General features: G+C 34.5%; 3 protein-coding genes across 5 annotated transcripts in view; 2 read left to right on the top strand and 1 right to left on the bottom strand.

Moving 5' to 3' along the window:
- Positions 1-11,216, bottom strand: part of LOC111693182 (sulfotransferase family cytosolic 1B member 1-like) — a 25,919-nt gene extending 14,703 nt beyond the window's left edge. The window contains exon 1 of one of the 3 annotated variants that reach the window (XM_023457386.1): positions 10,784-11,216. The gene's annotated coding sequence lies outside the window, so the exon portion shown is untranslated. Of the gene's footprint in view, positions 1-4,719; positions 4,902-10,783 lie in introns of those variants that run through there. The other 2 variants (XM_023457388.1, XM_023457387.1) reach the window with 2 other exon arrangements.
- LOC108905141 overlaps positions 1-12,578 on the top strand; it is a 164,828-nt gene that overhangs the window by 74,071 nt on the left and 78,179 nt on the right. The window lies entirely within an intron of this gene.
- LOC108905412 (chondroadherin-like) lies at positions 4,969-6,161 on the top strand. Its single transcript, XM_018708250.2, has one exon. It carries the CDS (start codon positions 5,063-5,065, stop codon positions 6,086-6,088), a length of 1,026 nt encoding a protein of 341 aa, XP_018563766.1. The 5' UTR covers positions 4,969-5,062; the 3' UTR covers positions 6,089-6,161.

Here is a 12,578-nt window from a genome sequence, read left to right as displayed (position 1 = left end):
ATATTTACTTTTATATTCCTCGTTGACAGTCAATTGACAGCTGTCAACTGTCAATTTTGCCAATCTGGCATGAGAATTGAATTCAGCTCCCTCAAAAGCCCAAACTCTCAATGTGAAAAGAGAATATTTACTTTTCTATTCTTCGTTGACAGTGTATTGACAGCTGTCAACGGTCAATTTGTCCAATCTGACATGAGGGTTGAATCCAGTGACCTCAAAAACATTACCCTATATATTAGAATAATTAAAATATGCTTTTGACATCTGTAAATAGTATTGAAAATGAATAGTTTTGCAACGGGTCAGGGGAGCTTTGGCAGCTCCGTAGCTGCCAAAATGTTCATTTTGGCACTTTGTGCCCATTGAGACTTTTGTTCAGGATGACAAAATCTACAACATATCAAAAATTCAGACAATTTGACAGAAACCCAATTTCCATAAGATTATTGTGGGGTCCTTTCTGGCGTTTTTAGGTACTGAAATCTTGAAAAGTAAAACGTGTAGAACAAAGTAAGCACAAAAATAAAATCATTGGTGTTCTGTTTATTCATTGGTACTATTTAAATTTACTCAAATAAAATAATAACTAAAAAAAAGCGTTAGTAAAACATGCGTTTGCTGTTATCCTAACCTCACATTTTAAGAATTTTTTTCACGTACTTATAAATAAAAGTAAACAATTTTATATGTACTACTAAGCAAGTAAATGTTATAAGAATATTTACATGTGGAGTTATATATAAAAAAGTCAGTATTTTCGTAGATTTCAGTACATAAAACCTTGATGGTTTGTTTGTTTTTTTTTGCACCTGTTTATTCGTTTTACTGCGACGTCTTTGAAAATGCTGAGATGGCATGACATAACATTCCTATTATTTGATAAGCTTTAGATTATTCAGTTATTAAATGTTTGAAATTACTTATCTTTGTAGAAAACACTATTTAAAGAATATGGCGCCTTTAAAAGCGTGCAAAATATGTACTTAAAATAATCCAATTATAATATAAACAAGAAATGCGTTGAGAATAAAATAATTTCGAATTGCTTTTGTTCGTTTTATTTGTATCTTATTTCAAATTATATGTAACAAGGTAATAATATAGGGTGAGAATTTTGTAAAAAAAATTCGATTCGAGTTTCAAAATGTATTAGTGTTTTACAATTTCACAATGAATATTTCAAATGTTCAAATGTTGAAATTTAAAAAAAATTAAATTTTGAAAAAAAAATTTTGATTTCAAAATATTCCGATTATAGGTAATTTATTGAATATTTTTTTGGAAATTTTCAGGCCTTTACAAAAAACAGTTTTTTTTTCATAAATAAGTAGGTACCAATTTTGTTCATTTAAAAAAAAAATTATCTTAAATTTTATGAACAAATTTGTTTTCGATGTTTGATAAGTACCTAGTCAATGTAAAATTGTCAAAAAAATAATGCAAAAAAAAAAATTTTAAAAATTTGATTTTTTTTCAGTTTTGTATTTTTTTTTCAATATCTAATGAGTAACTAACGCGAAATTATGAGAAAAATATAGCAAACAATATTTTTTCATCTTAATCATGGTTAATTGATGTTTACCTGTAAGGAGCATTATCCCTTTATTTTTTATAAAACTGACGATTCCGGAAAAGACCGATCAATTTCAAAATTTACAAGCCTCATAGGCATGTATTGAGCTAAAGAAGAACCTAAAGACATTGGTAGTTTTCGCAATATTCCCAAGTAGTCGTTGATTTTGCAAAACAGCAGAAGAAGTCATTTTTTTGCACATCTTCAAATTAATACTGAGTATATACAGGGTGTCCAACCTAAAAGGGATTCTTTTGTAACTCTGCAACTGTGAAATTTATTAAAAAATGGTTCTAATAAAAGTTGCCTGGAACCATGTGGGCCATGTAAGAAAATATTTGTAGCTTTACATATTACGCCATGCATGCTTAACAGTCTTTTAAAAACCGAATTCGTTTGTATATTAATCAAAATGGAGGACACTTCGATATAAATCAGCGGTCTAAGTATTATTTTCCTTGTTGTGTTCCGAGTTTCAGTTTGTTTTGAGTTTTGTTTTAGTTGTTGTTAGTGATTTATTTTTGTTTGTCAAATCACTTTTTAAACATGTCAGTAAATATTGACACTGTCAGTCTCAAGCCTGATATAATGTGAGGAAAAAGTGGTTTTGCAAGGCCTTCTTGACGCTTTTGCACAGCTACTTTTTCGGACTTTAGAAAAGATACTGATTTTTTCTGGAATACTGTTAAAGCTAAGTATGGACAACCTTATACCAGTCGAAAGGGCATTCAATTTTGCATTCACTCATGACAATTAATATGGGTCATTCTATTTGAAAAAAAAAGTTTTTCAACTCGTAAGATTATTAAATGTAGGTCTCAGGTCTATATATACAGGGAGTCCCATTTTTAAATAACGCACCTAAATATTGCGTCAGGGAAACCACCAATCCGAAAATAATCCTTAACGAAAGTTCTTCAAGACCATTTGAATGGCAAATTTAATTTATGTCAAAAAGTATTAAAAATAAGAAATATTAAATTAATTTATAGAATACACTCAAATATTTCCCATGACTACTTGACTTTTTTTATTAAAATTATAATTATATTCAATACCTTGGTTATTTGTTTATGAAAACCCCTTAAGTTATACATTGTTGTATAGAGAATTTTCACTGTCTTCTAATAAGGCAAAAATTCAATATGCCGTCCATAAAAAAACAAAAGTTAACTACCGCTCAGCACACATTTTTAAAGATACGTTAATACTGACAGCAAAAATCGATTCCTCACACCATTTAATATCAGATTACACATTTTTGTCAAAAAATTTTGAAAAATAAGTGAAATACGATTAAAACAAGAAATAGCATAAAATCAGTGGTTTTCTTCGAATATTTTCGGAACTATTCGGAATTTTGTAAATTTAAAAGCGAATCCGTGAGCGCCATAAAACTTTGCACATTTTGTCCATTTAACAATTTCTGTAACTCTTGAAATAAGAAAGATACGTGTATAGGACAATTAAAAAGTTGTAACCCTGTATATATTTTATATTTTTTCAATATCAAATAAAAAAGGATGGAGTTATACAGAGAGATCGAGAATGATTGACTGGATTCTGAACGTACAATTGCTATCAAAACTGATTTCCGTTACCTAAAATTCCTTTTTTTTTCTGTGCGATTTCATGGTGTTCTGTGGCAATTTCACAATTTGACGTTCTGTTCATTGGCGCACGGATATTATTTTATAGATTTTGTTGTTACCTGATATATTTTGCGACATTATAAAACAGTATTTTTCGATACTACAGTTAGAGAAGGTGGATATTATACGTGAGTCATTAATTTATTGCGTATGTTATTACCTAACCTTATCGGTTTTTTAATTTTAAGTTAAGAACATGGCATTTTCATTAGAACATGATGAATTTCTTCTGGAGGCCTATTTTCGTAGTGGACAAAACAATGATAATGGTTGGAAATATTCGATGAATTCGTGTCATTTACAAATTCAAGAATAATTTCCAAATGATGAAATTGATTATGAAATTTTTTTCGAGACACATGAAAAGATTAGTGGAACGCTTCCATAACACTGGAAGTGTTTGTAGAGGAAAATCTCCGGGCAGAAAGTCTATTCTTACAGAGGAAGTCTTGGAAGATGTTGAAAACCGCTTACGAGCTAACCTAACCTAATCAAAACCTAACCAAAAATTTGGTCCAACCAAATCATTACGTCAGTTATCTACTCAAACAGGTAATAACAAATATTTATTCTAAAATTTCTATCATTATTCCTAAATTGTTTATAGGAATATCATATGCATCATGCCTTAAAGCAGTAAAGAAGTTGCATTTTCATCCTTATAAAGTTAGTGTTGTGCAGGAACTACTTCTGTTAGATTTTGGAAAACGTGTGCAATACTGTAATTGGTTTAACGAAAATCTGAATGACGACGATATTCTAGATCTAACATTTTTTTCTGATGAAACATAGTTTCATTTAAGTGGGTACGAAACTCCCAAAATTATCGCTCTTTGAACACAGAAAACTTTAATATTTTGCGTGAACCAACTCTGCACCCTATTAAACTTGTTGTTTGGGTAACTATGTCACGTAGAAGAATAATCGGACTATATTTTTTCCGTGAAAATGTAATATCGGCAGCAAATATTGTTACCATTTTTTGAGGAACTTCACGACGATGAAATCCATCATGGATACTTTCAGCAAGATGGCGCAACAGCTCACACCTCTAACGAAACTTTAGAGTTGATTAGAGAGTATTATGATGATCGGATAATTAGTCGAGATAGATGGCCACCACGTTCTCCTGACCTTACACCCCTAGACTATTATTTATCCTCTTAAAAAAAAATTATAATAATAATAACAATAACATTTATTGGTCCATCAGTATTGCTTAATTTGTGAAATAACTTTGATTTTTGTTAAATAATTGATATTTTTATTACGAATTTCCATTTCGACAGTAACCTAATTTATTTGAGGTTTGAACGTAATTATTTGTTTACCATTAAAATCCCTCAACCTGCGCTCATGATTCTAGTCTTGGTATCAAAAACTGGTATGCCGCACATCAAAAATCAGTACGAGGCGGCACGGTCAATCATTCTCGATCACCCTGTATTATATCCTGTACGGATTTTTAACTTTGCTCGTTAACTTTGTACCTACCGCGTCACCTAACGATTACATTTCCTTTTTAAAAAGATTTTCCGTTGTCGAATGGTAGGTGCGAGCCCACCTGCTCTCACTCAACCTTGACTTCGCCGGTGAAATGTAGAACACTCACCATTGCCGAGATTTCCAAACTAGTTGAGCAACTCGGACAACGCCACGCTGCACACGCCCTTGTTTACGGTCAACTAATCGCACTTTCCACGAAGTCACTGTTTATCGCCGCTCCGATAGCGCCGCTCTCGTTTTTCTGCGATAGCCGGTGGCCCCTGACCCAGAACTGACCCTGCAGGCCCAAGAAACTACTCGCTAACTACCAGTATTCCCCGGGTCTGTAAAAATGCGTAAGGCATTTGTTTACGCGCTGGTTCTTCTAACCGCGGTCGTGAGTGCCGTGGACTCTGTCTTACTGAAGAAAGGTTGGTACAGAACGCAGTCCAGAGGGAGGAAGATAACACTGAACGATGTGGAAGTCTTCGATGAGAGTACTGTTCCCGACAGCGACTACTTGCGTGTCGGTGGTAGGATCCCGACTTTATCCAAAGGCAGTGTCAGGAACCTCAGCAACGCGACCATTTTGAAGTTCAGTTTTTGTGGGGTAACCAACGTGTTGGCGGGGGCATTCGAGAATTTGCCCAAGCTAGAAATCTTGGCATTGCTAGACAATGAAATCGACCACGTGCGTGCAGGTGTATTCAACAACATGAACTTGACCACGTTGTATCTTCAAAGGAACCAGATCGCTACTATCGATACCAAGGCTTTCGACGACATGCCTAGGTTGTACAAACTTAAACTAAATTCCAACAAGATCTCCGTTTGGGATCCCAACTGGTTCCACAACTCACCGTCTCTGACGGAGGTGTTATTTAGAAGGAACAACATCCAAAGCATCCCCAGCAAAGCCTTCCAGAACATCAAAGGCAGTCACGTCTACCAAGGAACCTACTTGGTGGATACCAAGATCTACCTCAGCAAGAACAGTATATCTTACATCTCGCCAGATGCTCTCTATGGGCTCGAGGAACTGAGCCAGCTTTGGCTGGACAGGAACCGGCTGACGGAACTGGATGAGGGAATTTTCGCTGGAATCACTCAGATGAGTATTCTGTTCCTTTCTAAAAACAAACTGAAAGCGTTACCGAGCAAGATGTTTCCAAAGTTGACATCCGACATTGACATCTTGGATCTGACGCATAATAACAACATAACTTGTTTGTCGTACGACATAGTTTCCGCGGTCAAGCTGACTAATGTCCAGGATGTCAGGAGGCTGGACTGTGAGTGTGTGCAGAAGCTCGTGGATCGATTAAAGGAAGCGGAAAAGGTCAACGAAATCAAAGCAGATTGCAAAAAGAAGCATTAGATTTTTTTGTGATAATAAGTTTGTTAATTGATTACATACACATGGTTGTTCTTTAATAAATATTTATTTTTTATTTCCGTTATTGCTTCACTATCAACGTAAACAATGAAATAATATTCTTGTCACGAAAACAGTTGATAATTTTAAAGGAATGATATAATTTCGATTGACGTAAAACTCTGGGAATATTTCTGATAAAAATGGAATTTGGTGAAAGCACTTGCAAATATGAACAAATTATCTGGGTATACAAACAAACATACAGGGTGTTTTTAAAAGAATGGCACAAATATTACCACATAATCTAAAAATTGAAAATATGGTGCCAAATGTTTAGTCAAGTTTTTAAACGAATGCCAGCAAATTGAGACCATTTTGAGGTTCCTAACACCCGATTAACCACCACAAAATGTTGGTAAAATAAAATTTTTACGAATAAATTGCCCATTCGCCGACTTCTATGCGGATTTGTTTCGTTGAATTTCACAAGACATCAGGGAATAGCCAACAAATCGAAAGTATTGTTCGTTTTCCGAGTAAAACTAATAAAACACCAGAAACTATCACCTTGAAAAGAGGTTAACCACCCAATTGTAATGTAAACTACGTCGGTCAGCAAGAGGTTTATTACGTTCATTGCGAAAAATAGCGCTGGAATGGCCGGCTGAATAAATAATATTTGCCAAAGTGGCCTCTCTTAAAAACCCCTTAGGTGCAAATTGCGGGCTATTTATTAACTTCTCGTTCTCTTTTCGCTATTCCACAGTCAAGGTTGAATTGCGAGAAAGCCGTTTTGTTTGTTAAATGTGTAATATCGGCATCCTTTTTTTTAGGCACAAATATTAAGCCAATCAATGCAATCGTATAAATTTTCGCTTTGTTTTGCAGACATACCTATTACAAATCGATAACGTTAGATGTATTTTATGAAATGAATGTTTTTTATTTACTCAAAAATACTTTATTACTTGTACAGGGTGGTCCGAATTTTATGCAGGAAACTTCGAGGGCAGATAGATCTTTTTAAAATAGTAGGTGTTTGCCTTATAAACATAGGTCTGGAACGGCCTCGTTTTAGAGATACAGGGTGTTGAAGTTGTTAAAAAAAATATTTTTTGTTTATATCTCCGGAATCCATCGACCGATTTCAATAAAATTTAGTACAGATAATGTATGAAGTAGGCCTTATATTCCCTAAAATATGAGCTCTAAAGATTCAACCAATGGTGTACAACTGGACAGGGTTACCCCCTTTTTTATAAAAAAAACCCTACGCCTCTGTATTTTTTACAAGCTATTGTAACGAATTTTTATGTTTATGCTTAAAAGTTAATGCAATTTGTAAGCACATCAACAAAATTATTTACACTCATCGCTTTCATCTTTTTGGATTAAAACAATATTTGGAAAATCACGACAAAGGAATGAAAGGCACAGAAATGAAATTTAGAAAGCATTTGACGACGATCCTCGGCTAAGTAGGTTCACGAAGAACGTCTCGGCAACTTGGGGTGAGTAAATCGAAAATTTGAAAAGTTCGCATTTTGAACAATTGCTGTAAATACGTAATGTTAATTTTGTTTCTTGTTTAGTTGTTGTTGCTTGGTAAATGTATTTTTATTATAATTTTGATTTAAATTGTTCTTTTTTGTAAAGATAATGCCTCCAGGGAAAACTAAAACACACCAGGAACACTACCTCACAACTGATGTGGAAAGAATTTTGTTGATGTGCTTACAAATTGCACTTACTTTTAAATATAAACATAAATATTTTTGTAATATTACGATTTGAAATGTCTGCCACAAGGGATTGTATTATTTGTGTGAATAACTTGAAAATGGCGAACCTTAAGGAAAATATTCAAGTCACCTTTTTTACATATTTAGTGCATTAGAATATAAATCCGTTAGAGTAACTTGTAAAATAAACAGTGGCGTAGGTTCTTTTTATAAAAAGTGTGTGACCCCTGTCCAGTTGTACACCACTGGTTAAACCCTTAGAACTTTTAGGGAATGCAAGGCTTACTATCGTACATTATTTGTACCAAATTTTATTGAGATCGGTTAATAGATTCCTGAGATATGTATAAACAAAAAATATATATTTTTAACAACTTCAACACCCTGTATCTCTAAAACGAGGCCGTTCCAGACCTATGTTTATAAGACAAACACATATTATTTTAAAGAGATCTATCTGTCCTCGAAGTTTCCTGCATAAAATTCGGATCACCCAGTATAGTTGCCAACTTTTTATTTCTTGTTTTCGGGACAGAAGGAAAAATTAAGGATTTTTGTTTACAGATAACCAAAACTAAATATTTTTAGTAAAAAAAAAAAACAAAAATGAAAAAAATAGATGGCGATAAACTCAAAAAAATAGAAGTAAATTAATATAAAATAAAAATACGTTTTTTAGATTGAGGTCAGCCAAAAATGTAAAAAAGTACCTGTATATATTAAAGTGTACTAACAAACTAACAAGAATATAAAAAATAATAATTATGTATTATAATGTAAAACACTACTCGAAATCGAGTAACTTTGTTCTTTTCAGGATGCGATTGTCAGTTTGTACAAAATTATAGTTTATTTAGAGAAAACCCTATTTCCATTTGCTTCACTCGCAGCTCCTATTACTGTGTTACTACAGAATTTCTACGCCTATGAGTTTTTTTTTAAGTTTCTTGACATTTTTCAAATCACTGATTAATTTTAAAGCTGTTTTTGCAACATTGGTATAAAATTACACAAAATTTTGATCGATTCAGACAGATGTAGTAACTGATGGACTTGTTTGGTGGTCCCTTATCCTCTTGATTATTTTACCGGAGTTCACATTAAACAGCAGAGATACTCTTCTCCAATACACAGGGTGTTAGAAGTTTGGCTGCCGTATATGTTTGAAGTTAGGGGTGGTTTTACCCTCATTTAGCGGTATTTTCCTTCGGATCTAGTGATTGTGGGTTGTTAACGGTTCAATTATCACATATAAAAGAAAAAGAAAAAAATGTAACTTTTAATATATTTTTTGCATTTATAGGCATTTAGGGGATGATTTCACCCCTTTAGGGATATTAAGTGTTGATTTTCAATCCGGACAAGACCGTAGCAAATACGAAATTAGATATTTTCACGTTCATAATATTATTTTGATGAGAACATAGAAATATTTGGGGTTTTACAACTGTTGATGATTCTTAATTTGTTCACTTTTTTTGTCTTTTCAACTCCTAAAGAAGGATGATTTTCGAAAATTTTCGAAAAACTGAAAGTGATACTCATTTTAATTTTTCATGACGAGTTTTTGAATATTTTTAAAATATTTTTAGGATTTTCCGTGCCGCCTCTGTAAAAGTCTCAAAAACAGGCGGAAATATGTTTTTTTTGCGGCCACTCTTTATCTTTATACAGGGTGATTGCGTCATAATGTCATTAATCTTGAGGGAAGGTATGGAAAAATAAGTAAAATACGAATATACGATTAAAAAAATTTTAAACTGCATATTTACGCAAAAAAAATATATTTTCAAATAATTATTTAAACCCCTTTTGGACCGCTCCTGACCGCTGACCTACAAAGGTTTATCGAGAGTGAATCTTGACCTACCATATTCGGTCACTAACTTAGCTTTTACTGCGTTTTTAATAGTGAATGACGAAAACAGACCTTTTTACCAAGACACATGAATGAATAAGATATTTTTTTACATTTTAAATCTGTGGCAAAAAGGAAAAAGGGGATAAGTCTAAATTTCATATTCTAGAGGAGCTAAATAAAACTGTTTCACTAAAAAGTGATTAAACTCTTTTTTCCTGTTTTGTACTTCTGAGGATGACCAATGTCATTTGATGTAAAATATGCACAGAAGTAGACTGCATCTGGCCATTAGTTTTTGAAAAACCATTAAATATATTACTTATCCCTGAATACCTTACTTTATCCAACTTTGCTAAAATTCTCAAAGGTTGCAAGTCGACTTAACCCGTTTTGAGATTTTCAATTTTTTATGTTGACAGGTATACTCAAATTTCTAATTAGCCATAAGTAGACATACACAAGTGATATAGTAGTAACATACTTATTTATTAATAATTTTAATAATTGGTAAAAATAATAGTTTTGTACATCACAATAAAACATATTTTTTCTGAGGTTATGTTACTCCATCATATTCAAACTTACGTTTATCATCGATCACATCAACATTTATACACTTATTAAGTAAAGTATATCCACGACTATTGATATCCATTGTTTTTCTTTATATTAGGCACTTTACTACACAACACAATGTTGTTATTGCACTATATTGCACACATCCAGTGAAAATAACAGACACAGACAATACTATATTAAGTAGAGATATCCCATTTTGTCAGATCATCAAAAACAATATTATAAATGCTGGGAGAGAAGAATGTGAATTGTGGGATATGTAGACTTATCCCTTTTTTCCTTTTTGCCACAGAAATATTAACAAGTATCATCTGTTTGTTAATAAAAACAAATGCATAAGGATAACAACTGTTGTTCAATGTTAGGTTATTTAATATTTTTAATGTTGATGCTTTCACAACGTTTTGTAATTGAATATGAGTTTTTAGTGTTATGTTTAATTAATTATTCAGTTGTAGTACGTATACCTTATTATGCGACTTATTGCTTGTCAAAGAGTAGTATGGTACTTACCTATTTAAAGTGACAGTACGGCTAAAAAAACACTCACTCACTCGTTCATATCACTCTGTTATCGGAATTCGCTGCACTTTGATTTTGAAACCTATTGCAAAATTCAAGACTACTAAGGAAACCAGCTGTTTCGCTTCAACGTTAGAACGCTTCGTACGAAAATTGACACTTCAACCCCCATAAAGAGGTGTATGGGGGTGGTAAAGTGACGCTAGGGGGTAACGAGGGGGTCTAATTCATTTTTGGTAGTCTTCTTCGTTCTTAGTGTCTAAACTACTAAATTTCTAAATTTACGCTCTTCAATAAGGTATGTCAAAATATTCTAATTTAATATTATTTTGATGAATGCTAATGACGCATGATAAACCAAAACAAGTAATTACGCTGTTTACCGACTTTATGTTATGTCAACGGACGTATCGTCAGTTGACAAGAGCTTTCTGGTTCGCCGTGTACAACAACGTGTTTCGCCAAACAACAAACAAAGCCGGCGTTACCCTCCCCGCCCGGCCCACTCTTTAACTCCCCCCACCCATTTTTCGGCGTTCTCGGGCCTCATTAGCGCGTATCACCCGACACGCAGGCATAACAAAGCGGGCCCGAGACACATCTACACTATTTGTTGCGGCGACGCCGTCCCATTATAGTTGTAGATAAAACTGTGGCAGTAAACAAAAGCAGGGAATGTACCTAGGGCTTTGTGAGTCGCTGGCGATGTCGGCGAACAAAAGGGCCGGCGCGCCGTTAACGCTGTCAATTAAGGAGAGCTTCTGTATCGGAGGGAGAGGTCAGGGGTCGCCGGATGCGGAGCCGTGTAATCGACACGGTGAGCCCGGGAGAACAGTGGCGTGTTGGATCGACGCGATGCACAGTGTGATATTTTAACAATGTAACGGTACTCTATAAAAAAAATCTTAGTTTTATTCTATCAACCTATTATTAATATTATTACATGACGGTCCTCCAGGTACCAAAAAGACATCGTTAATTATTTGGGAGGTAAATATCAAAAGAGATTACTTAAGGGTCTAATTGCGACAAAGCAAATTCTCGCTTCATTTATTGTCTGCAATAGACCATTATCTTAACCGTACCACACGTACTGACCTGATTATTGAATCGCAAGACACCAGGGTAGACGTTCGATCACGTTTCTTGATAGGACCGCAAAGGTCCTGCAGCGAACTCGGCCTTAGATTTGGACACCGGGATTATGGGGATTAGTGGTGGACGGCGCACTGGAGGGCCTTAATCGAAAGGGATTTTATACACAAGGCTATGCGGACGACTTGGTCGTTCTCATAGTCGGGAAACATAATATTATCGTTTCAGAACTCATGAAAGAGGCTTTGAAATGGATAGATGACTGGTGTAAGGGTCAGGCACTGTCAGTAAACCCTGACAAAACGGTCGTAGTACCCTTCACCAGGAGAAGAAATTTAACTGGACTCTCTGAACCTATAATAGGGGAGAGGGGCATTACACTTTCCAGGGAAGTAAAATATCTAGGAGTTATACTGGATAGTAAGCTTACCTGGAATGCGCACTTAGAAAAAGTGGTGAGTAAGGCAAAGCAGACATTGTGTGTATGCCGTCGCCTTATTGGGAAAACCTGGGGACTGAAACCAAAGATGTCACACTGGTTGTATACGTCGATAGTAAGACCCAGGATTCTTTACGGCGCTGTGGTATGGTGGCAGAAAACACAACAGACCACAGCGAAGGAAAAACTGAATAGAATTCAGAGATTGGCCTGTTTAGGTATAACGGGGGCGATGGCATCGACCCCGACAGC

The sequence above is a fragment of the Anoplophora glabripennis genome, unplaced genomic scaffold (genome assembly GCF_000390285.2).
Source record: "Anoplophora glabripennis isolate ALB-LARVAE unplaced genomic scaffold, Agla_2.0 scaffold15, whole genome shotgun sequence".
In the NCBI taxonomy this organism is placed as follows: domain Eukaryota; kingdom Metazoa; phylum Arthropoda; class Insecta; order Coleoptera; family Cerambycidae; genus Anoplophora; species Anoplophora glabripennis.
This window is presented reverse-complemented; position numbering and strand designations above follow the sequence as displayed.

Excerpts from the sequence above, each read along its gene's own strand:
- LOC108905412 (XM_018708250.2), top strand. The coding sequence starts at position 5,063 with ATGCGTAAGGCATTTGTTTACGCGCTGGTTCTTCTAACCGCGGTCGTG.